Source organism: Bos grunniens, chromosome 2 (assembly GCF_055505025.1).
Source record: "Bos grunniens cultivar Pamir isolate PY7600 chromosome 2, Bosgru_T2T1.0, whole genome shotgun sequence".
Lineage (NCBI taxonomy): Eukaryota > Metazoa > Chordata > Mammalia > Artiodactyla > Bovidae > Bos > Bos grunniens.
Window position 1 is genome coordinate 98,837,234 of NC_141166.1, and position 24,502 is coordinate 98,861,735.

General features: G+C 38.5%; 1 protein-coding gene across 18 annotated transcripts in view; it reads right to left on the minus strand.

The window, feature by feature from the left end:
* CCDC148 (coiled-coil domain containing 148) overlaps positions 1 to 24,502 on the minus strand; it is a 297,116-nt gene that overhangs the window by 162,575 nt on the left and 110,039 nt on the right. For all 18 annotated transcript variants that reach the window (XM_086354590.1, XM_086354486.1, XM_086354468.1 and 15 more), the window contains one exon: positions 4,889 to 5,027. In XM_086354590.1, coding sequence (XP_086210716.1) covers positions 4,889 to 5,027 — 139 coding nt within the window. The remainder of the gene's footprint in view (positions 1 to 4,888; positions 5,028 to 24,502) is intronic.

A 24,502-nucleotide genomic window follows, 5' to 3' on the forward strand; every position in this document is an offset into this window, starting at 1 on the left:
TCGGACATGACTGAGCGACTGATCTGATCTGATCTGATCTGATGGTTAATTAAGTAAACAGTGGTATGATCACTCACCTAGAGCCAGATATCCTGGAATGTGAAGTCAAGTGGGCCTTAGGAAGCATCACTACAAACAAAGCTAGTAGAGGTGATGGAATTCCAGTTGAGCTATTTCAAATCTTAAAAGATGATGCTGTGAAAGCGCTGCATTCAATATGCCGCAAATTTGGAAAACTCAGCAGTGGCCACAGGACTGGAAAAGGTCAGTATTCATTCCAATCCCAAAGAAAGGCAATGCCAAAGAATGCTCAAACTACCACACAACTGCACTCAACTTGCACGCTAGTAAAGTAATGCTCAAAACTCTCCAAGCCAGGCTTCAACAGTATATGTGAACCATGAACTTCCAGATGTTCAAGCTGGATGTACAAAGGGCAGAGGAACCAGCGATCAAATTGCCAACAACCACTGGATCATTGAAAAAACAAGAGAGTTCCAGAAAAACATCTAGTTCTGCTTTATTGACTACACCAAAGCCTTTGACTGCGTGGATCACAATAAACTGTGGAAAATTCTTCAAGAGATGGGAGTATCAGACCACCTGAACTGCCTCTTAAGAAATCTGTATGCAGGTCAGGAAGCAACAGTTAGAACCGGACATGGAACAACAGACTGGTTCAAAATAGGGAAATGAGTACATGAAGGCTGTATATTGTCACCCTGCTTATTTAACTTATATGCAGAGTACATCATGAGAAACACTGGGCTGGAAGAAGCACAAGCTGGAATCAAGACTGCCAGGAGAAATATCTATAACCTCATATATGCAGATGACACCACCCTTATGGCAGAAAGTGAAGAAGAACTAAAGAGCCTCTTGATGAAAGTGAAAGAGGAGAGTGAAAAAGCTGGCTTAAAGCTCAACATGCAGAAAACTAAGATCATTGCATCTGGTCCCAACACTTCATGGCAAATAGATGGGGAAACAGTGGAAACAGTGAGAAACTTTACTTTTGGGGGCTCAGAACTACTGCAGATAGTGACTGCAGCCATGAAATTGAAAGACGCTTGCTCCTAGGAAGAAAAGCTATGACCAACCTAGACAGCATATTAAAAAGCAGAGACATTACTTTGACAACAAAGGTCCATCTAGTCAAAGCTATGGTTTTTCCAGTAGTCATGGATGGATGTGAGAGTTGGACTATAAAGAAAGCGGAGCACCAATGAATCGATGCCTTTGAACTGTGGTATTGGAGAAGACTCTTGAGAGTCCCTTGGACTGCAAGAAGATCCAACTAGTCCATCCTAAAGTAGATCAGTCCTGGGTGTTCATTGGAAGGACTGATGCTGAAGCTGAAACTCCAATACTTTGGCCACCTGATGCGAAGAGCTGACTCATTGGAAAAGACCCTGATGCTGGGAAAGACTGAAGGCAGGAGGAGAAGGGGACGACAGAGGATGAGATGGTTGGATGGCATCACCGACTCAATGGACATGAGTTTGAGTTGGTGATGGACAGGGAGGCCTGTCCTGCTGCAGTCCATGGGGTCACAAAGAGTTGGACATGACTGAGCGACTGAACTGAACTAAGTACATAATGAAATAGGCTATGGCTTCACTTAAATCAAATATCAGCTACTAAAATCCATTCTATAAATTCTTAGCTTTAGTCCTCAAAGCCAAGACTATGCTTAAAACTTGTCAAACACTAAGAAAGGATGTACACATCATACAGAAATGCATACTAATTATCCCAATGTAAGAAGTAAATGCAAAAATCTTTATCGTATTAACAGTAGGCAAAGACAAAAATCTACACACAGTTCAAAATGACAGCTGGTCACAGATACAAATGGAATCAATAAGGAATAAAATGAAAGCTCCAACTTAATAAATTAGGACTTGTATAAAATCTAGAATGAATTATTAATATTATATAACATATTTTTTGCATAACAAGAATTTGCAATAAAATAAAGGTCAGAAGGAAAACAAATAACTGAATGGGGATTAATGGGATAGGAGAGGTTGGTCATAACTAGTTGTGTGGCCTTTGCTTCAGTTTCTTCACCTGAAAAGTAAGGATGATTACAGTACTTCTCTCATCCACTATTATGTGCACTACATGACTGACATAAAATAAATTCTATACACGTTAGTATTGTTTTTTTAATTTATTTATTGTTTTATTGAAGAATAATTACTTCACAGAATTTTTGTTTTCTGTCAAAGCACAACGTGAATCAGCCATAGGTATACATATATTCTCTCCCTGTTGAAACTCCCTCCCATCCTCCTCCCTCAAGTATTGTTACTTGATTTAAAACAATTACAAAAGTACAGAGTATGTAATACTATTTTATGGCATGGCCTATAATATTTAAAAGGTAGGAGTCCATACATGTTTGTTTACATATATGTTTTAAAGTGAATTACTGTGAAATTCATTGGTGACATGGTAACTTCTGTTTCCTTGTCTCTGTGGTCTTGTCCAGTAAAGAATTTAACCGTAACTTCCCAGGCCTGTCTCAGGGAAACTTCAGACAAGACTCTGATTTATGAATTTGGGGCATTTATGTTCAGACCCATCTAGGGGATCAAGTGGAGTTGTGGTGGGGATGGTGTAGGTAGACACAAGCTCCTAAGGCAAGTTTTGGCTTCCCCATGACTAGAAGGATTGAGATGTGGCAGGCTGTGTGAATGGAAGGGCAAAAACCCATTTTCTGGCAAGACTCAAGGAATGGCAGAATCTCTGAGATGGGCAGATGAATTTGCAGACACCTGGAAGTCAAACACAAGCAGAGCAACCCAGAGGACCATGGTGAAGCTCTCTGGGGTAAGCCACAGAATAAATGTTGCCAGAGGGGTCTCCCATCTTTTTATGCAACATGTTGTTGTTCAGTTGCTAAGTCATATCCGACTCTGTGACCCCATGAACTGCATGCAGCACACCAGGCTTCCCTGTCCTTCACCATCTCCCTGAGCTTGCTCAAACTCATGTCCATTGAGTCAGCGATGCCATCCAACCATCTCATCCTCTGTTGTCCCTTTTCCTACTGCCCTCAATCTTTCCCAGCATCAGGGTCTTCCAATGAGTTGGCTCTTTGCATCAGGTGGCCAAACCATTGGAGCTTCAGTTGCAGCATCAGTCCTTCCAATGAATACTCATAGTTGATTTCCTATGGATTGATCCTTTCCTATGGTTTGATCCTTTACTATCCAAGGAACTCTCAAGAATCTTCTCCATAACCACAATTCAAAAGCATCAATTTCTTTGGCACTCAGCCTACTATATGGTCCAAACCTCACATCCATACATGACTACTGGAAAAACAATAGCTTTAACTAGATGGGATTTTGTCAGCAAAGTGATGTTTCTGCTTTTTAATACATTGTCTAGGTTTGTCATAGCTTTCCTTTGAAGGAGCAAGCGTCTTTTAATTCTGTGGCTGCAGTCATCATCCACAGTGATTTTAGAGACCAAGAAAATAAAATATGTCACTGTTTCCATTTTTTCCCATCTATTTGCCATGAAGTGATGGCACTGGATGCCATGATCTTAGTTTTTTTTGAATGTTGAGTTTTAAGTCGGCTTTTTTACTTTCCTGTTTCACTCTCATCAAGAGGCTCTTTAGTTCCTCTTCAATTTCTGCCATTAAGATAGTATCATCTGCATATTTGAGGTTGTTGCTATTTCTTCTAGCAATCTTGATTCAATCCAGTCCAGCATTTCACATGATATACTCTGCATAGAAGTTAGATAAGCAGAGTGACAATATACAGCCTTGAGGTACTCCTTTCCCAATTCTGAACTAGTCTGTTGTTTCATGTCCAGTTCTAACTGTTGCTTTTTGACCAGCATACAAGTTTCTCAGGAGGGAGGTAAGGTGGTCTGGTATTTCCATTTCTTTGAGAATTTTCCACAGTTTGTTGTGATCCACAGTCAAAGGCTTTAGCATAGTTATGCACCATGCTGTCTTGTAAAACAACAGACTTCATACCTATAACCCTATTATTATATAACCCTATATATAACCCTTCATATAACCCTTCATATAACCCTATTATTTTCTAGAGTTTAGGAAAAAATAATTTTAGAGCACCACTTAAAGTGTATATATAGATACACACACACATATATACATATATATACCTGCTGCTCTGTGACAACCTAGAGGAGTGGTTTGGGGTGGGAGGTGAGTAGGAAGATCAAGAGGGAGGGAACATATGTGTATACCCATAGCTGATTCATGTTGATGTATTGCAAAAACCAATATAACATTGTAAAGCAATTATCCTTCAATTAAAAATAACTTTTTAAAATACGTATGTGTGTGTGTGTGTGTGTGTGTGTGTGTGTGTGTGTCTATGGTGGTGGTTTAGTTGTTAAGTCATCTCCAATTAATGCGACCCTATGGACTGTAGCCTGCCAGGCTCCTCTGTCCATGGGATTTCCCAGGCAAGAATACTGGAGTGGTTTGCCATTTCCTTCTGTAGGGGATCTTCCTGACCCAGGAATCAAACTCAGATTTCCCACATGGCAGACTGGTCTCCTGCATTGCAGGGGATTCTGTTATTGCTGAGCCACCAGGGAAGATGTGTGTGTGTGTGTGTGTGTGTGTGTGTGTGTGTGTGTGAGAGAGAGAGAGAGAGTGTGTGTGCGTGTGTGTGTGTGTGTGCATGCGTATAGTTCAGTAATTATTGACCACCAAAACAATTTAGCTTGGCAGTATATAAGGACTGAAGCTAAGTCACTTCAGTCGTGTCCGACTCTGTGCGACACCATAGACAGCAGCCCAACAGGCTCCCCGGTCCCTGGGATTCTCCAGGCAAGAACACTGGAGTGGGTTGCCATTTCCTTCTCTAATATAAGGTCGAGCACTCACCAAATCATGCCTCGATTTGTGTGGAAGACATCTTTGTAACATGTCCAGATACAAAGTCCTTCTGCCACAGAGATCCCCAGGATACTGATCCAAAACAGCCTGGTAAATCCAGTGGTCTTCATCACTTAATTGGAAGTTTCTGGAAGCAACAAAAATATCACATGATATTATGATTATTGAGCAGTCAAAGGAGATTGAGGGACCTCAAACTGTTTAAGCTGTTAGAAAACAACGATTACATAAAATGAAGTCTGGAAAAAAATACATTAGCCAAATAAAATGTCTGCTCTATAAAAGGCTCTAAATTCTAACACATTGGGTTCTTTCATTATTTCATGTTGCCATGAGTTCCAGGCTTAATCTGAACAAGTTTGACAATGAGACATCATATTTTTAAGATATTCTATCTTTCTTATAACAATATTTTAAAAAGCATGACAATGAATGAAATAAACAAACATTGGAAAATAAATTATTAAGCATATAGATTAAAAAGGAATTTTGCTAATTCAACAAAATTTCTATTTCTAGACTGGAGGAAAATACAAATGTAGACAAATGAACAATTACATAAAGGAAACTAAGGCCTGAGGAAGGGACATATTATGGTTTGATATTAAAAGTAAGTTTAAAATTCTCTTTTACTTTATCCCCTCAACTTCCTGCATTGTGGCGCTAAGACTAAATGTTGGTAGTAAAAAGATACCCAATGGCATTAGATTTCAAAGTGATAAAGAAATCATTTTCATAGGATCCCTACAAGTCACCTTCCCAATAACAAGGCCACTATGCTCCAAAATACTTTTAATTCAGAATTTTCCTAGGCTTTGTGTTCTACAGGAAGTATTAGCAAAGCCCTATGCAGAGTGAAAAGGCTACAGGATCAGCTTGAGCTGTAGACTGAATTAATGTCTGTTTATTATTTAGTTTATTTGCATGTCATTATTCTTATTTAATACTTTGGAATAATCAAATACAGATGCAATCAGAGTGAATATTATTAGCAACAAATATTTCTTTGATCTAAAATGAAGACTTACTATTGTTTATTTCTACCATGTCAATGTCTTCTACTTTAAAGCAATTTAAAGCATTTTTATAATATGTCCTCTATGCCCTTGTAAACTATTTGGAGATTTAAAACAATAAAAACTCTTTAAATCATTGATATTAATTGACATTTTACCATCCTCATTCAAGTTACTCAGTTTCTTAAGGTATTTTGTTATTGGGATAAGTAGTAAGAAAGAAACAAAATTATTTTTCAAAGAAGATACCTTCTCTAACAGCTCTGTAATAGGAAGAAAAAGTGGGTTGGAAATATTCCATTAGGAAGAAACAAAGTCTGCTGTTCTTCTGTATGACATAACAATCTATAGCAGATAAAGAATTCAAGATTTCACTCATTAAACAAATTAAGTGTTGGGTTCTCTCTGAATCGGTTATGCATATATAGACAACAATAAGGCATCCATAAATAAAGAATCTCAAATAGGAGTATTAAGCCTGGTAAAAAGCTTGCCTGGGTGTTTTTGGCATTTAAAACACCCTTGAGCTTCCATGATAGCTCAGTTGGTAAATAATCAGACTGCAGTGCAGGAGACCTCGGTTCTATTTCTGGGTAGGGAAGATCTGCTGGAGAAGGGATGGGCTACCCACTCCAATATTCTTGGGCTTCCCTTGCGGCTCAGCTGGTAAAGAATCCACGTGCAATGCAGGAGACCTGGGTTTGATCCCTGGGTTGGGAAGATCCCCTGGAGAAGGGAAATGTTACCCACTCCAGTATTCTGGCCTAGAGAATTCCATGGACTATATAGTCCATGGGGTCACAAAGAGTTGGACATGACTGGGCTGACTTTTACTTTCAAGTCTTCATGGACAGTATCTCAGGTCCTCTCTCAAGGAACTCATTTCGTTCATGATCCACGTAAATGCATTTAACAGCAGATGTAGCCACAGAAAGGGATTCCCACGTGGCACAATGGTAGGGAATCCACTTGCCAGTGCAGGAGACACAAGAGATGTAGCTTTGATCCATGGGTTATGAAGCTCCCCTGGAGTAGCAAATGTCAACCCACTACAGTACTCTTGCCTGGAAAATTCCACAGACAGAGGAGCCTGGCAGGCTACAGTCCATGGGGTCGCAAAGAGTTGGACACAACTGAGCACACACACATGTAGCCACAGAAATTCTCTATTTCTATTTGGCAAGCAACCAGAAAAGGGAATAGATCCACAGTCCATTCTTCATTTATGCTTTTAAATTGTTTTTGTAATCAAAAGAACTTGAATACAGTTTGAATTTCCATCTATATTTGATTACAAATGTGGATGTGCAGGGATGTATGTGCTGGGGAGGAGGAAGAAACAGAACCTAGGTCTAGTAAGTTCTGTTTTTGTTTTGTTTTGTTTTATTTACTTATTTGTGCCAGGTCTTACTTGTGGCACACGGGATCTCCAGTCCTTGTTGCAGCATGTTGGATCTTTAATTGTGTGTGGTATCTAGTTCCTTGACCAGAGATAGAACCTGGGCCCCCTGCATTGGGAACCTGGAGTCTTAGCCACTGGAGCACCAGGGAAGTCCCAGTTCTCTTTTAAATTGTTATTTATCTACATAAAGACTGCTGATGAAGCTAGGCGCAGTCACCTTGATGAACTAGAATTCCCATCATCAAGATGCTGATAATTCACAGGTGTAAATTTCACCTCTGGAGAACTGTCCTGGGCCAAATGGGAATAATCTCACCCAGGAGGCTACCCTCCCACCCACCTTTGAGAGCCAACCCCAAGCAATGATTGGCTGACATGCGGCACAGAAGACCAGTCCACTTGCTTCAAGATGAGACCAACTCTGTGATGCTATTTGTGCTCTGGAGTTTCACTATATGCGCAAACGGTAACCTGTTTCCACTGAGATATTCCGCACAGACATCTTCCCCTCCTTCATCCTGCTTCCCTTACCATCCTTTCCTGAGAGCTTTGCCCAAAAAACCACTCGTTCTTACAATCCCTGTCTCAGAACTGCTTCTACAGAACCTGACCTAAGATAATGTACGAGCAATCTTACCCATAATTGTCAAAAATAATTTAAATCCTTTGGTAAATGGAGAAGTACTTCTAAGCTAATTGCTTTGATGATTTCTCATACTGAATTGTGGTGTAAGATTGTGGCTGTCCTCAAAGAGAAAGTGCAAATAGCAAACATTTACAAAAATGATTTTTAAATAAAAGCATGCATTAAGCAGTGTACTTTGCTATAAAAAATATAGCAGCAGAAGAATTTGTGGCACTCAGTGCATTTTTATACACTGCATAAATGTATTAATTAGGTGCCATTTTAGCAACATTAAAATCACATAAACATATGAAATGATAACATTAAAATGAGATATTTCAAACCAAGTATGCTATGAACAATGATCACATCCATTTGCTATTGATTTTAGAAACCTCACATCTCAACAGCTTTTTCCAATTACCACAGTTACACAAATTGTAAGTCATTATTTTGGTATATGTAAGATAAAAATGAAAAACATGCTTATAAGAAATGATATATTTCAGTTCAGTTCAGTCACTCAGTCGTGTCTGACTCTTTGTGACCCCATGAACCACAACAAACCAGGCCTCCCTGTCCATCACCAACTCCCGGAGTCAACCCAAACTCATGTCCATTCAGTTGGTGATGCCATCCAACCATCTCATCCTCTGTCATCCCCTTCTCCTCCTGCCCTCAATCTTTCCCAGCATCAGGATCTTTTCAAATGAGTCAGCTCTTCGCATCAGGTGGCCAAAGTATTGGAGTTTCAGCTTCAGCATCGGTCCTTCCAATAAACACCAAGAACTGTTCTCCTTTAGGAAGGACTGGTTGGATCTCCTTGCAGTCCAAGGGACTCTCAAGAGTCTTCTCCAACACCACAGTTCAAAAGCATCAATTCTTCGGCCCTCAGCTTTCTTTATAGTCCAACTCTCACATCCGTACATGACCACTGGAAAAACCACAGCCTTGACTAGATGGACCTTTGTTAACAAAGTAATGTCTCTGCTTTTTAATATGCTGTCTAGGCTGGTCATAACTTTCCTTCCAAGGAGTAAGCGTCTTTTAATTTCATGTCTGCAATCACCATTTGCAGTGACTTTGGAGCCCAGAAAAATAAAGTCAGCCACTATTTCCACTGTTTCCCCATCTATTTGCAATCTATCTATAGTCCCCATGAAGTGATGAGACTAGATGCCATGATCTTAGTCTTCTGAATGTTGAGCTTTAAGCCAACTTTTTCACTCTCCACTTTCACTTTCATCAAGAGGCTCTTTAGTTCTTCTTCACTTTCTGCCATTAGGGTGGTGTCATCTGCATATCTGAGGTTATTGATATTTCTCCTGGCAATCTTCATTCCAGCTGTGCTTCTTCCATCCCAGCGTTTCTCATGATGTACTCTGCATATAAGTTAAATAAGCAGGGTGACAATATACAGCCTTGACGTACTCCTTTTCCTATTTGGAACCAGTCTGTTGTTCCATGTCCAGTCCTAACTGCTGCTTCCTGACCTGCATACAGGTTTCTCAAGAGGGAGGTCGGGTGGTCTGGTATTCCCGTCTCTTTCAGAATTTTCCATATTTTATTGTGATCCACACAGTCAAAGGCTTTGGCATAGTCAATAAAGCAGAAATAGATGTTTTTCTGGAACTCTCTTGCTTTTTCGATCATCCAGTGGAAATGATATATAAATACTCACAATATTATTATTTTAGAGTATTTATAGCAGTTTCCAGAGCTGCTGGCTTAAATTTCAAAGCAAATATTCACATCAGCGATACTAATGACACCATCATACATATCCATTAGGATGCTGTTTGTGAAGGAGAAAACTCCCACCACAATATATATACTGAGTCTCCTTGATAATAAAAATTTAACAGGTATGTTCAAACATGATAACTTCTTCATAACAATTAACTAGCTATTTCCTACTTAGCATTTAAAATAAAATCAAACTTAATGTATCTGAATCTCTAAATTCAAATTTTCACATTTATCTTTTCTAGTCAAACCTTCATCTTTTCATTGTAGAAAAAAATCTGTATAAAATAGTTTAATTATATGAAATAACTAAGGTTAGTTTTTACCTTCCAAAGTTATTACTTACTTTACCTGTTTTACAGGTGATTATGATGACAGAACTAGCTAAATTACACAGATACTAAAAAATATTCCAATCACTTTTTTACCTTTGAATTTGAAAAATGACTATAATTTAAAGAAAAATTTAAAGAAGACTTTAAAATTATCCTAAAATTTAGTACTTTTGAAAATACCTTTAGACAAAAGGTCTTTGGTAAGTTTCTGCAATTTCTTTCTTTTTTTTTTTTGTCCATCCAAATTTTCTAATTTAAAATGTTTCAGGAAATTTTACCCTGCATGAATGTGAGATATTTACTACTCAGTCCTTACCTTCCATCCCCTGCTTCCCAATATTGCTGCTACTGCTGCTTCTGTTAAGTCGCTTCAGTTGTGTCCGACTCTGTGCGACCCCATAGATGGCAGCCCACCAGCCCCCGCTGTCCCTGGGATTCTCCAGGCAAGAACACTGGAGTGAGTTGCCATTTCCTTCTCCAGTGCATGACAGTGAAAAGTGAAAGTGAAGTTGCTCAGTCGAGTCTGGTTAGGATTTTTTATAATGACTCAAACAGGTAGAATTAGGGGGACAGTTGGCTTTGGTCTGGTTGAATGCTCACAGCCCTGTTGTCCTCTGTTCTGAATTACCTGTTTTCTCATGTTTACATAAAAAATCCTAACCAGACTCACAATTATTAACTACCAGTTTTCTTCATAGTCATGTTTCAATCACTTCCCAGGGTTGTGGTTCCATCATGTCTAAAGACATTTAGAAGTGTGGGGACAGCCAAGATGGCAAGCAAGGACGTAAGACAACAGGAGAAACAAGTCTCTGAAACTAAAGATTGTGTCTTCAAACTGCCTGAAAGCTGTCTTAAATTTTCTCAGGGTAAAGGAGGCTTTCCAGAAAACTGGTAATTAGTGCCTCCTGAAGCTAACTGGTGCGGTTACCAGCATCTGATGACTGCCTTGACTGGCAAGTGATCACAGTGAGTCTAGCCTAAAGAAAAACTCTTATCTCTTCAAGTGTAATGTTGTCAGGAGAGTGAGCCACTGGTGGAAGAATGTGGATAAAAGATGGCTCAGACACAATCTGCTTGTTTGGCTGCATTGAGTCTGACTCTCTAGAAAATACAACTTGACAACACTTTTCAAAGTTGTCTTTCCAAAACCATTCCAATACTGAAACTAATCAGCCTAGCTCCTGAAACTGTCTCCCTAGCTACTCACAACTCCATCCCAGGCCTATTGTCCAAATACCAATCTATCTTTGATTTTCTGCCTGGTTTACAAAGGGCTCTCTGACCTCAGACTCATTTCTGACCAACAGAATCTGCTCCTTGGATTTTGTTTGGGTGTGTACATTGTCTTCCAGGAGATCTATTGCCACTTAGCAGTCCTCTCCCTCCAGGCTCCCCAAGCTCTGCTCAGTTTACCTTCTCAGACAGTCAGAATAAAGTAGGCTCTTGGGAATATGATCAAAATCCAGTGAACTGAAAAATCAACAAGCAAAAAAGTGACCTATAAGGTAAAGCCAGAACTTGCACCAGCATCCAAACCACTTTCTTCTGAGGGGTGATAGGAAAGAAATATGACAGGGTTCAAAAAGTGATGGCTCCAGAATTTCTTACAGGAGGGTTTAGGAATGGAAATCTGGTCAAGAGGCTAAGAGATTTATTTGGAAGCTGCAAGTGCTATTTTCATAACAAGCACTCTGCTTTTACTTAGATACTTTTTAAAAGTAGTTTGCATCGAAAACTGAACTTTTTAACCTAGAATGTGTATATTTTTTGGAGGTGGAGTAGCTGGAATAGTGGCAATACACCTAAATCATCTTTGTCCTTACGTCTATTCACCACTAGTTTTAAGAGGAAGTAGGATTCCCAGTGGAAATTTGGAAATAATACGATCAAGACAAAGCAGCTTGTTAAAAGTAAAACATAATGGCTCAACCATCCCATATGCAAAGTTTTAAAGAATTATAGTCATCACAAGACCAGTAAGAAAAAGAAAATTGTAGCAGACCTTGCCTCTATCTTTGCTTCTGCTCACCAGAATCCTGATTTTATTCAAGATTTATCTTCTTCCATAATCCCTACCCACACACCCACTTCAGGAAAAGTGAGCCCCATTCCAGACTCGGGAGTGAATCTTGATTGATCTTAAGCCATTCACAATCAACCATTCTCAGGCTTTCTGTTCTTGACAGTGCTTGATATAATCATGGACAAATGTCCCAATTCTGGCCACTGAAATGGGAGGAGAAGTCTTCTGGGGCAAAGGTTTCCTGGCTCTTCAGACAAGACACAAGGAAGAGGTCTCTTTCTGCTTGAGTGTGGCAGTGTGGAACTGCTCTAGTTATCTGACAGAAGGTCATCTATCCCGCCAGAGGGCAAGGCAAGACAATGCAGAAAACTAGGCCTCACTGTGCTTAGACTGCTCTACCTCTGGGCTTCAAGTGAAATAAGAAATAGCCTTATTGTTTATGTTACTTTCACTTGGGTTGAATATTCTCTGCTTTTAGCCAATGATATCCTATTTGATAGTTCATATAATGGAAGAAAAATGACCTTTTTAAATGTAACATCCTAATATTGCTTTGGAAGGCAAGTATCAATACTATTAAGGATACAGTGATTCAAGGGGTGCAGAACAAGTGTGCCCAGTAACCAGCACCAACAGGGACACTGCTTAGCTGACTGAGAATAGACCAGTTCAGTTCAGTTCAGTTTAGTCACTCAGTCGTGTACACCTCTTTGTGACCCCATGAACTGCAGCACACCAGGCTTCCTTGTCCATCACCAACTCCCAGAGTCCATCCAAAGCCATGTCCATTGAGTTGGTGATGCCATCCAGCCATCTCATCCTCTGTCGTCCCTTTCTCCTCCTGCCCACAATCCCTCCCAGCATCAGGGTCTTTTCCAATGAGTCAGCTCATCGCATCAGGTGGCCAAAGTATTGGAGTTTCAGCTTCAAAATCAGTCCTACCAATGAACACCCAGGACTGATCTCCTTTAGGAAGGACTGGTTGGATCTCCTTGCAGTCCAAGGGACTCTCAAGAGTCTTCTCCAACACCACAGTTCAAAAGCATCAATTCTTTGGCCCTCAGCTTTCTTTATAGTCCAACTCTCACATCCATACATGACCACTGGAAAAACCATAGCCTTGACTAGACAGACCTTTGTTAACAAAGTAATGTCTCTGCTTTTTAATATGCTGTCTAGGTTGGTCATAACTTTCCTTCCAAGGAGTAAGCATCTTTTAATTTCATGGCTGCAATCACCATCTGCAGTGATTTTGGAGCCCAGAAAAATAAAGTCATCCACTGTTTCCCCATCTATTTGCCATGAAGTGATGGGGTCGCACAGAGTCGGACACAACTGAAGTGACTTAGCAGCAGCAGCAGCAGCAGCAGATGAGACCGGATGCCATGATCTTAGTTTTCCAAATGTTGAGCTTTAAGCCAACTTTTTCACTCTCCACTTTCACTTTCATCAAGAGGCTATTTAGTTTTTCTTCACTTTCTGCCATAAGGGTGGTGTCATCTGCATATCTGACCAGTGTTCAACACCAAAGGCCATTTTTAAGACAAAAAAAACAAAACAAGCTCAAACTCAAGTGAACAGAATTGGTAAAGACAAGGTCACCCACAAACGTATTATTTAATTTTTTAAAAAAAGTCTTATTGAGCCAAAATCTGCTTTCATGTTACCGTTTTATTCTTCACTTTTGAGAGACAATGATATTTTTAGATGCAATAAAGTTGAAGTGAATAAAATTATTTTATATTGATATTATTACTCAATTTTCCAGGTTCAAAAGCAAGAATAATAGAATTGGACTACTTCTTTGGGATGGGATGAGGAAAAATTTAATTAATGATTATGAGGCCTTCTGAAATTTTATTTGTCACATAAAACTTTTATAATATCACCTCAAACCAACTACCAGTAGTCATTAAGAATTATAAGACTGGAATAGAAGAATGATGGTTCTTTTTCTCAATTTATTACTTTTTAGACATTAGCAATGCTCATAGTTTCTTACATTACTGGTTCTCCATAGTCTCAGTTCTAATGATATGGTTCCCTCAAAGGATTATATTTATCCACAGGCGGACTTCAAGGAAGTAGGAAAAACTTGTTATTAACAGTTGGTTTGATATATTAATTAGACATTATAATTCCTCTCATATCAAAATTTGGCAACCCTGTCCATTGAAATTTTAATCCTGTCTTTGCCTATAACTGCACAGGTTTTATTATTTTAATAACGAATTCTATCTGTATCATCCAGGTTAAAAAATAGCATAGACCAATTGTCTTGGACACAAATCTGTCAAGCTGATATGTTTCCATTTTCTTCAATCTGATTTACTCAAGATTAATTTGATTTCATATAGTGAAGAACAAAAACCTCTCATAAATGACTCTCACTCCATCCTGTAAAAGCCTGATTTTTCAGTTTTCTGAAGTATCAAAAATGTAGCCTCATGCACCATTATACTGTGTAGCTTCTATGTGAAGCAATTATATCAAGAAGGCAGTTGTGGGCTACCATGATACTAACAATAAAGACTTCTGAACTAGAAATTTATTACCACTAGTCTTGTACTTTCCAAAAAGACATTTAAATGAACATAACATATACGTCAATACACAGACTAAGTTATTAATTAAGCAAAAGCAAAAATCTAAGACTAGTTTTGGGGATGTCCTTGAGAAATTGGACCTATTTTTCCCCTTGATAAAATGTATTCCACTGAAGTCAAGAGAATTTAAACTTCATTTTATTCCTACAGCAAACCCAGAATAGGTTGCGCAATCACCAAATGTGACTCTTAGTTTAAGAACACAAAGTAAATCTTTTCAACAATGTATTTATTTTAGGAGAAAGCTATGAAATACATATGACAAAAAATAAAAATCTCAGTTTGCAATTATTACCTCTCCAGGAGAAACATAAATTCCCAGGTAAGGCTGGACCATCCATGTTGGAATACGCCAAGAGAAAATGGGAGTTGCAGTGACTGTGGATATTGCTTGAGGGGGTCACGTAACCAGTGTGACTAAGTGAATACGTTAGTGTTCAAATAATAATACTCTTGTTTCTGAGCACTCCTCTCCTCATTAACCACCCTTAAAATACAGCCAGAAATGTAGAACCTGAGACTGGACATGCCCAGGCACTGAAACTTTCCAAAAGTTCTGAGACTACATTCTCAGAGAAAAATGCCACCTGCTAATTAAAGCTCTGGTTTTCCAAGTGGCTCCACGGGTAAAGAATCCACCTGCCAGTGCAGGAGATGCAGGTTTAATACCTGGGTCAGAAGATCCCCTGGAGAAGAAAATGACAACCCATTCCGGTATTCTCGGATAATCTTATGAACAGAGGAGTCTGGTGGGCAATAATCCATGAGGTCACAAAAAAGTCAGACATGACTCGGTGACTAAACAACAATTAAGGCTCCAGCATTTGAACTTCTTGTAACATCATCAAGTAAGCGAATTACAGTTGTTTGTTATGCTCCTTTCTCTTTCTTCTATCTTGTATTCATCAAAATATAGTCACATGTGTAAGAATATGTTCATTCAAATTTTTTTTTAGCGCTTCCCTGGTGGCTCAACAACCTCAGATATGCAGATGATACCACCCTAATGTCAGAAAGCAAAGAGGAACTAAAGAGCCTCTTGATGAAGGTGAAAGAGGAGAGTGAAAAATCTGGCTTAAAACTCAGCATTCAAAAAACTAAGATCATGGCATCTGGTCCCAGCACTTCATGGCATATAGAAGAGGAAAAAGTGGAAACAGGGACAGATACTACTAACTAGCTATTTTGAAAGTCATTAATAGTTAGGGTAAATTGAAAATTTTTAGTTGAAAAAATATAAAACTAGTGGGTCTTCACAATGTACACCCAGAGGGCCAAAATTGTTAAAATCATTGTGGGTTTTTAAATAGCACTCAAGGTTCAGATCTCATAAAAGAATGATAATTATGAATCAATATTTTAAAATGTAATATATTTTTCAAACAATAAAGTAGAAATTACTTGTTATCACTGTATAGTTTTTGCCACGTATTGGCTTCAAATCTGACATAGCTAAGTGGAGCATCAAACAATTTTGTCTCATCTATATGATTAATTCACCAAATGTTAGGAAATTAAAGCCACAATCTCATCTAAGTCTAAAACAAGTAATTAAACTTGTCATGTTACTAATGAAATACAGTCCAAACAGAATTTAAATAGCTTCACAAACATACTGAATAAATAAATAGGTTCAACTGAAGCCAATTTTTAAAAAAAATTGTTTTAGTAAAACATTTAAGCCATATTGTCCAAGATAGTAACTACTAGCCACCTGTGGCTATTCAGCACTTGAAATGTGGCCAGTCCCAATTCAGGTATGCTGTGGTGTGAAGCGTAAACCAGATATCAAAAGATTTTGTGTAAAAAAAGAATGTAATATGCCTCATTAATAATTTTAAATTATTGATTAAATATTAAAAATATACTATTTTGCACTAAGTTAAATTTAGTTAAAAATATAATATTAAAATAAATTTTATCTTTTAAAATGTTTTATTATGACTAGTTAAAAATTTTAAATTATGTATGTGGCTCACATCACACTTGTATGACACAGCACTGTTCTGGTCATCAACATAATTTACCAATACCCTGGTACATATACATGCTTGAAGTGGTGTGGTGTGGGGCAGAAGCTTTCTATTCAGATGCATCAGAAGAAACTCATTCCTGTTCAGCTATCTACTTTTTAGAAACTTAGGGGAAAGTGCTCATCTATAGCTACAACTGTAAAATAAATCAGTAAAATAGAGCTTTTTAAATGAGGTGTATTGAAGATTAAAATTACAGGTATTTGTCATGTCATGTAATAGGTACTCAATAAGTATCAATGGTCCCCTCTTCCCTCTTTAACTTAGATTTTTAAAAGTCTCTATTTTTGCTTTATAAAATAGAAATAGTATGTATGCCAAAATTATTTATAATATTACTACCTGGGGATAGCTATTATTATAATTTATGCAGGTAGATAATCTCAGTCTTTTTTTTTTTTCGTGTGGCTAAGAGGGAAAGGGAAAAAAGAGAATCCTTGTTATGTAAACTATTTTGTGGCCTGATTTTTTAATTGCATAGCTACTTATTGCAACTACCTGTGTCATTAAAAATTCTTTAATATAATTATTAATGACAGTGTGGTATTCCATGGTGTGGATATATCATAATTGATGAAGCTAAATCCCCTGTGTTGGCTATTTAGTCATTTTGAAGATTTCGCTATCACTAAAGAAAGAAAAATAATATTGAACACTCTCAAAGCCAACTATTTATTTCACTTTTATGATTATTTCCCTTAGGATTATTTCTAAAGAGATAAAGATAATTTACACATATAAAGATATGTGATGACATATTCCCAGACTGCCTCACAAAAGAGTTTATATACTAATCATGTATAAAAATACTCATTTCCCCCATACTTTTAATCTTGGATAAATTCCTTTTGTGTTTTACCATTTTATAGGTAAAAATATGAGTATTTTTAAGTTTTTCCATGAGTAGAGGGGTTTTCATAAATCCCTCTGTCATGTGTATTATGCAGAATTCCATGGACTGCTACCACAATATCAATTCATCTCCCAGAATCTGACCATATACTCTACATTGAACCACTTGTGTACTAAATCCTCTTAGGGGTTATTCTCATTAGTATCAAACGTACTGTTATCTGTCCCATTTTAAGCAAAACAAAACAACAACATAAAAGTCTGGTCCTACTTTGTTGCTCTCCTTTGAAAAAGAACTTCTCAAAAGTATTATCAATGCTCTTTGCCTTCGACTGTTTCCTCCCATTCACTTGAATCCAACCCAGTCAGGCATTTGTTGCCACTTCTTCAATGAAAACGGTTACCAATGACCTCCATATGGAGTCAGCAGTCAACCACCAGTCCTATTTTATTTGACTTAGTGTTATCACCCCTCCTTAGCTTACAGTGCTGCCCACTCCCTCTTACCTTGCCTTCTGGAACAGCACACTTTTCAGGTTTCCTTTGTATTTAACAGACCTAGTATCTCCTTTCTTGATGACTCCTCTTCATGCTGACACTGTAATGCCAGCAGACCCAAGGAATCAGTCTTTATCTTCTCCTTTGTCCCTTCACTCACTGTTTTGGTGATCACATCCAATTTCATACTGGTGACTCACAAACACGTATCTCCAGCTCTGATCTCTGTCCAGAACTCCAGACTTATAAAACTGACTGCCTTCCTTCCCAAAGGCTGTACTTGGACACCTGATGGCATCAAACTCAAAGTTCCAAACCTGAATGCCTGATTTTCCCCTCTGCTTTGCTTACAATCTTCCCCAACGCAGTTAATGGTAACTTCTTCCTTCCAGTTCCTCAACCACAAAATTCTGGACTATGCTTTTATTGCTCTCTTTTTCTCACTGGCGTGACCTTTTAAATGTGTCCAAAAGCTGATGATTTCACACTACCTCCACTTCCTAATGCAGGCCATCATTATCTCTCACCTGGGCTTTTAAAATAACTTTCTAAAGGTTCAGTCTTCTCTTGCCCCTCCTTTCCTCCATCATAAACACAACAACTGCCAGAGTGATACTGCTAAAACATAACTTAGGTCTTGTTACTCTGCACATTTCCTCATACTTCTGCTTCCAATAGCTTCCCATAGTACTCAGAGTAGAATTGGAAGTTTTAGAAATGGCTATTGGGCTCTAAATGTCCCACCCTCACTCTTACCACTTAGATTATACTTTCTACCCTTCTCCCATCTATAACTCTGTTCCTGCCACACAAGCCTCCTGCCAGAAACATACCCACCTTAGTAAACATGGCTAGAACACTCATACTCCATATTTCTGCATGACCAGCCCTCTTGCCCCCTTCATGACTTCCCTTCAATGTCACTTTTTCAGCTGGGACTATTGCCAAAAATCTATTCAAAATTACAATCTGCCTCCTCCCCAACAACTCCAGCAACTTCTCTTTTACTCTAATGTCTATTTTTTTCAGAGGACTTTTCACCTTCTAATGCACTGCTGTGAATAATTTAACTAGGTATCACGTTTAACTGTGTGTCTCCAACTTGCTTCATGAGTACAGGGGGGTTTGTCTATTTTATGCCAGTAATTTCTCAACAAATATTTGTTAAAAATATGAAATATAAATAACTTCTTCATCTCTTTTGTCCCTTTTCACTTCTGGCTGTTCATTCAATCAATTAATTAGCAAACTGTCTTCATATGTTTTAATGATTTTAATTTTTTGTGCCTGATATTTGCCAATATTTCCTATTTATTATTTAATTTTTACCCTTATTATTTTTTCCTTAAAAAATTCCTTGTCTTTAGAATAGATATTATATTCACAGGTTTCAAAATTCAAAAGGTTTAATAAATTGGGGGGGGGTACAATAAAAATTTTCTCTCACACTCAGATGCCCAGTCTTCTAGCTCCTGTCCCCAAGGAAACAAAAGGTATCAATTTTTTTGTATTTTTCAGACATATAAGCAAATATATATCCGAATATACGTATATGTAATGAGAGAGAGAGTACACGTTTACTTTTTACTAATTTACAAAATGTGTACTGTACACTGTTACAAGGTTTGCTTAACCTTATATCACACCCTAATCAGCTTGACCCTGGAGAGTGTTTCATATCAGTGAATGCTAAGTATTTACCTTTTTTTTTTTTTTTGGCTGTGCCATGCAGCTTGCAGGATGTTAGCTCCCAGACCAGGGGAGCTAAGGGTCTCCAGAAGTGAAAGCACAGAGCTCTAATCACTGGACCACCAGGGAATTCCCTACATTATTTTTTAATCCAGAAAATAATACATTGTACAGAAACTTATAAAATTAACCCCTATTGGTATTAAGATTATTTCCTTAATCTTTAGCTACTACAATGAATAACCAAAAATAAATCACTATATATTCAAGTATCCCCTGGAGTAAGAAATGGCAACCCTCTCCATATTCTTGCCTGAAAAAATTTCATGGACAGAGAAGCCTGGTGGGCTACTGTCCAAGGGGTCAAAAAAAGAGTCAGAAATAAATCACCATATATTCAAGTATACAATTGACACTTTAACAATATGGAAGGAGGGTGGGATCTTCCCAACCCAGGGACTGAACAAGAGTCTCCTGAGTCTCCTGCATTGGAAGGCTGATTCTTTTCCACTGAGCAGCCTTTGTTAAGAAGAACAGAATCCTCTGGGGTTACTCAAAATGTGTTTTTCCCCTTCCCCTACCAGAGGCTTGAGGGGAGTTTTCACAAATATTCACTGTGGATATCTAGTGGAACTCCTTGAAGTAAAACTCAAAAAAGTGTGGGGAGCGCCCATGACTAAGGTCCCTAGGATTTTTAATTCTGAGTTGTCCACACTCAGCATCCAGTAATTCATCAATTATAGTGCAGCTTTTTCTACCCCAACACTGGTTCCTATGAAAGTTTCTGCTAATGGGTTTCTTCTCAGATAATTTGTGATTCTCTGTATCACCTGTGTCTCCAGTTTTGGGTGCAGTGATTTGCCCTTGGCCTTATTCCTCTGACATACAGAAGAAGAGGATTTTCCAGTTTGCTCAACTTTCTACTCCTCATCAGAGCAGAGTAGCAAATGATAAGCCCCTTACTTGCTGGACAGAAAATTAGAAGTCCATATTGATTCTTTAAAGATTTTATACTTGCCTGAGGAAACATCCTGTTAGATTTTATTAAATGTTTATGTCATTGTATATATTTAAATTTTTTCTTCATGATTTCGCTGCAGGTAACATGCAGTTCATGGGGTCGCAAAGAGTCGGATACGACTAAACGACTTCACTTTCACTTTTCACTTTCATGCATTGGAGAAGGAAATGGCAACCCACTCCAGTGTTCTTGCCTGGAGAATCCCAGGGACGGGGAAGCCTGATGGGCTGCTGTCTATGGGGTCGCACAGAGTTGGACACGACTGAAGCGACTTAGCAGCAGTAGCAGCAACATGTTTTAAAAGGACTTCTCTACTCCAAGATTACTTAATATTTGTTTTTATTTTTATCTAATTATTTTACGATTTTTTTCTTATTCATATTTTAATGCATCTGGAGTTCATTGAGTCACATGGAATAAGAGATTTAACCTCATTTTCTAATTCCCTGCTATTTAGTATTATCATATAAATAATCCAATCTTTCCCTCACAGTATAAAAATTTTACCTTTACATCAAATTAAATTATTATAGATACTCTCTGTATTTCTATTTTCTTCCACTGAGCTGCTACAGACATATAAAACCTTCTAATTTGCTTTAATATTAAATATATATTTATATTCGGTATGCAAGTTTTACCACTCTCCTAGCCACAATGAAGTCAATTTCACTTCTGTCCTTTATTGTGCCCATCTTTGCATGAAATGTTTCCTTGGTATCCCTACTTCTCTTAAAGAGAACTCTAGTCTTTCCCATTCTACCTAGGGACAACCACAGTGGTGTGGTCACTCACCTAGAGCCAGACATCCTGAAGTGTGAAGTCAAGTGGATCCCAGAAAGCATTACCACAATCAAATCTAATGGAGGTGATGGAATTCCAGCTGAGCTATTTCAAATCCTAACATATGATGCTATTAAAGTGCTGCATTCAATATGCTAGCAAATTTGGAAGTCAGCAGTGGCCACAGGACTGGAAAAGGTCAGTTTTCATTCCAGTCTCAAAGAAGGGTAATGTCAAAGACTATTCAAACTACCACAAATTGTACTCATTTCACAGCTAGCAAGGTAATGCTCAAAATTCTTCAAGCTAGCCTCCAGCAGTACATGAACTGAGAACTTCCAGAAGTATAAGCTGCATTTAGAAAAGGCAGAGAAACCAGAGATCAAATTGCTAACATCTGCTATATCTTACAGAAATTTTTCTTATAGAAAAAGCAAAGAAATTCCAGAAAAACCTCTACTTCTACTTCACTGACTACACTAAAGCCTTTGACTATGTGAATCACAACAAACTGAAAAATTCTTAAAGAGACGGAAATACCAGACTGCCTTACCTGCCTCCTGAGAAACCTGTATGCACATCAAGAAACAACAGTTAGAACCAAACATAGAACAGTGGACTAGTTCAAAATTGGGAAAGGAGTATGTCAAGGATGTATATTGTCATCCTGTTTATTTAACTTCTGTGCAGAAGACATCATGTGAAATGCCGGGCTGGATGAATCATAAGCTGGAATCAAGATTTCTGGGAGAAATATCAACAACCTCAGATAAACAGATGATACTATCCTAATGTCAGAAAGCAAAGAGGAACAAAAGAGCCCCTTGAGAGTGAAAGAGGAGGTTGAAAAGGCTGGCTTAAAATTCAGCATTCAAAAAACTGAGATCATGGCATCTAGTCCCATCACTTCATGGCAAATAAATGGGGAAACAATGGAAGCAGTGACAGACTTTATTTTCTTGGGCTTCAAAATCACTGCAGATGGTAACTACAGCCATGAAATTAAAAGACATTTGCTCCTTGGAAGAAAAGCTATGACCAACCTAGACAGCATATTAAAAAGCAGAGACATTACTTTGCCAACAAAGGTCCATCTACTCAAAGCTATGGTTTTTCCAGTAGTCATGTATGGATGTGAGAGTTGGACCAAAAAGAAAGCTGAGCACCAAAGAATTGATGCTTTTGAACTGTGGTATTGGAGAAGACTATCAGCGTCTCTTGGACAGCAAGGAGACCAACTTGCTAAAGTAAATCCTAAAGGAAATCGACTCTGAATATTCATTGGAAGGACTGACGCTACAGCTGAAGCTCTAATAAGTTGGCTACCTGATGGGAAGAGCCGACTAATTGGAAAAGATCCTGATGCTGGGAAAGATTGAGGGCAGGAGGAGAAGGGGGTGACAGAGGATGAGATTGGCTGGATGGCATCAACACAATGGGCGTGAGTTTGAGCAAACTCCAGGAGATGGTGAAGGACGGGGAAGCCTGGCGTGCTGCAGTCCATGGGGTTGCAAAGAGTTGTACATGACGGAGCATCTGAACAACCACCCCCAGTTATTCTTCATTCTGAAACTTTGGGCAATTTCACAACCTTAATCTTCCTAATATATTTTGGAATAATGTTCAAGAATTCTTCAATTCCAATTGTATTAAATTAACAGATTAATTTCATGAGTCATGGGTAATGGCACCCCACTCCAGTACTCTTGCCTGGAAAATCCCATGGATGGAGGAGCCTGGTAGGCTGCAGTCCATGGGGTCGTGAAGAGTCGGACATGACTGAGTGACGTCACTTGCACTTTTCACTTTCATGCATTGGAGAAGGAAATGGCAACCCACTCCAGTGTTCTTGCCTGGAGAATCCCAGGGACAGCGGAGCCTGGTGGGCTGTCGTCTATGGGGTCGCACAGAGTCGGACACGACTGAAGCGACTTAGCAGTAGCAGCAGCAGGGTATTTTGAAATCAGATCAACTATTGAATAAAATTAGGAATTTTATAGTCAAACTGATTTAAGACATTAATTGGACTAATTGCTTTTGGAAATGCAACAATGAGGTTGGTTTCCCATGCTGTTCAAACAAGGTACCAACCCAGTCTCCCATGGTATCTGTACCCTCTCCTCTGCTTGTTTGCTGCTCTCCTTCACTCACAACATGGCTGCCAGCAGCAACCACAGTTGTGTACTTTCCTGGTAGAACCACAGTGAAAAGAATGCACTACTTCTCACCTGTATCTAACAAAAGTTCTGAGCTTTGCTCTGATTTGGACCACCTTTTGCTGTGGCCTGAGGAAATGAAGCTACTGACTGGTACACATTCCCAGCTAGGGTGTACCTTTGGATCTGGGGATGGAATCATTCCAATCCAAACTGGCAAGCTGCTACTAAATAGGAGCAGTTAAATGTTGGGATTAACCATGATCGCAATGAAAATTTCTTATAATTTAAAAATGTCCCCCAGACCTTTCAGCCTTCTTAGTCCTAGCAGTAGGCATCTATTTAAAATATATACACACTCACTTGTGCAGGTGTACGCATACATATACACAAGCTATGCGAATTCTTACAAGGCCTAAAAACTAGAACCAAAAGGTGAAATGGTCTTATCCAAATCATGGCAGATATTGGCAAATGAGAGTTAAACATATAATTCATTGTGCTAGATAGAACAGTATATTTACATGACTGACTCACCAATAGCCAGAGATTTCTGATGCACACCACCTCTGTAGTTATTCAGAATAGCCTATTTATTCTCTTTCTCCTCAGTAAGACTACTTCTGAAATCTCATTCAATTTTATTGGTGTTTCATCATTCACTGCCAGCATATTTGTCATGGTCTCTGCAGTTGGCATTTGTCTATAATTTGGTCAGGGTAAATGTGCATATGTCCATTCCCCTCAATATTCCAAGCCTTCTTAAAGGGAAGGACACATTCTAGTCTAGTCTACCTGTTGAACCCCTTACCAA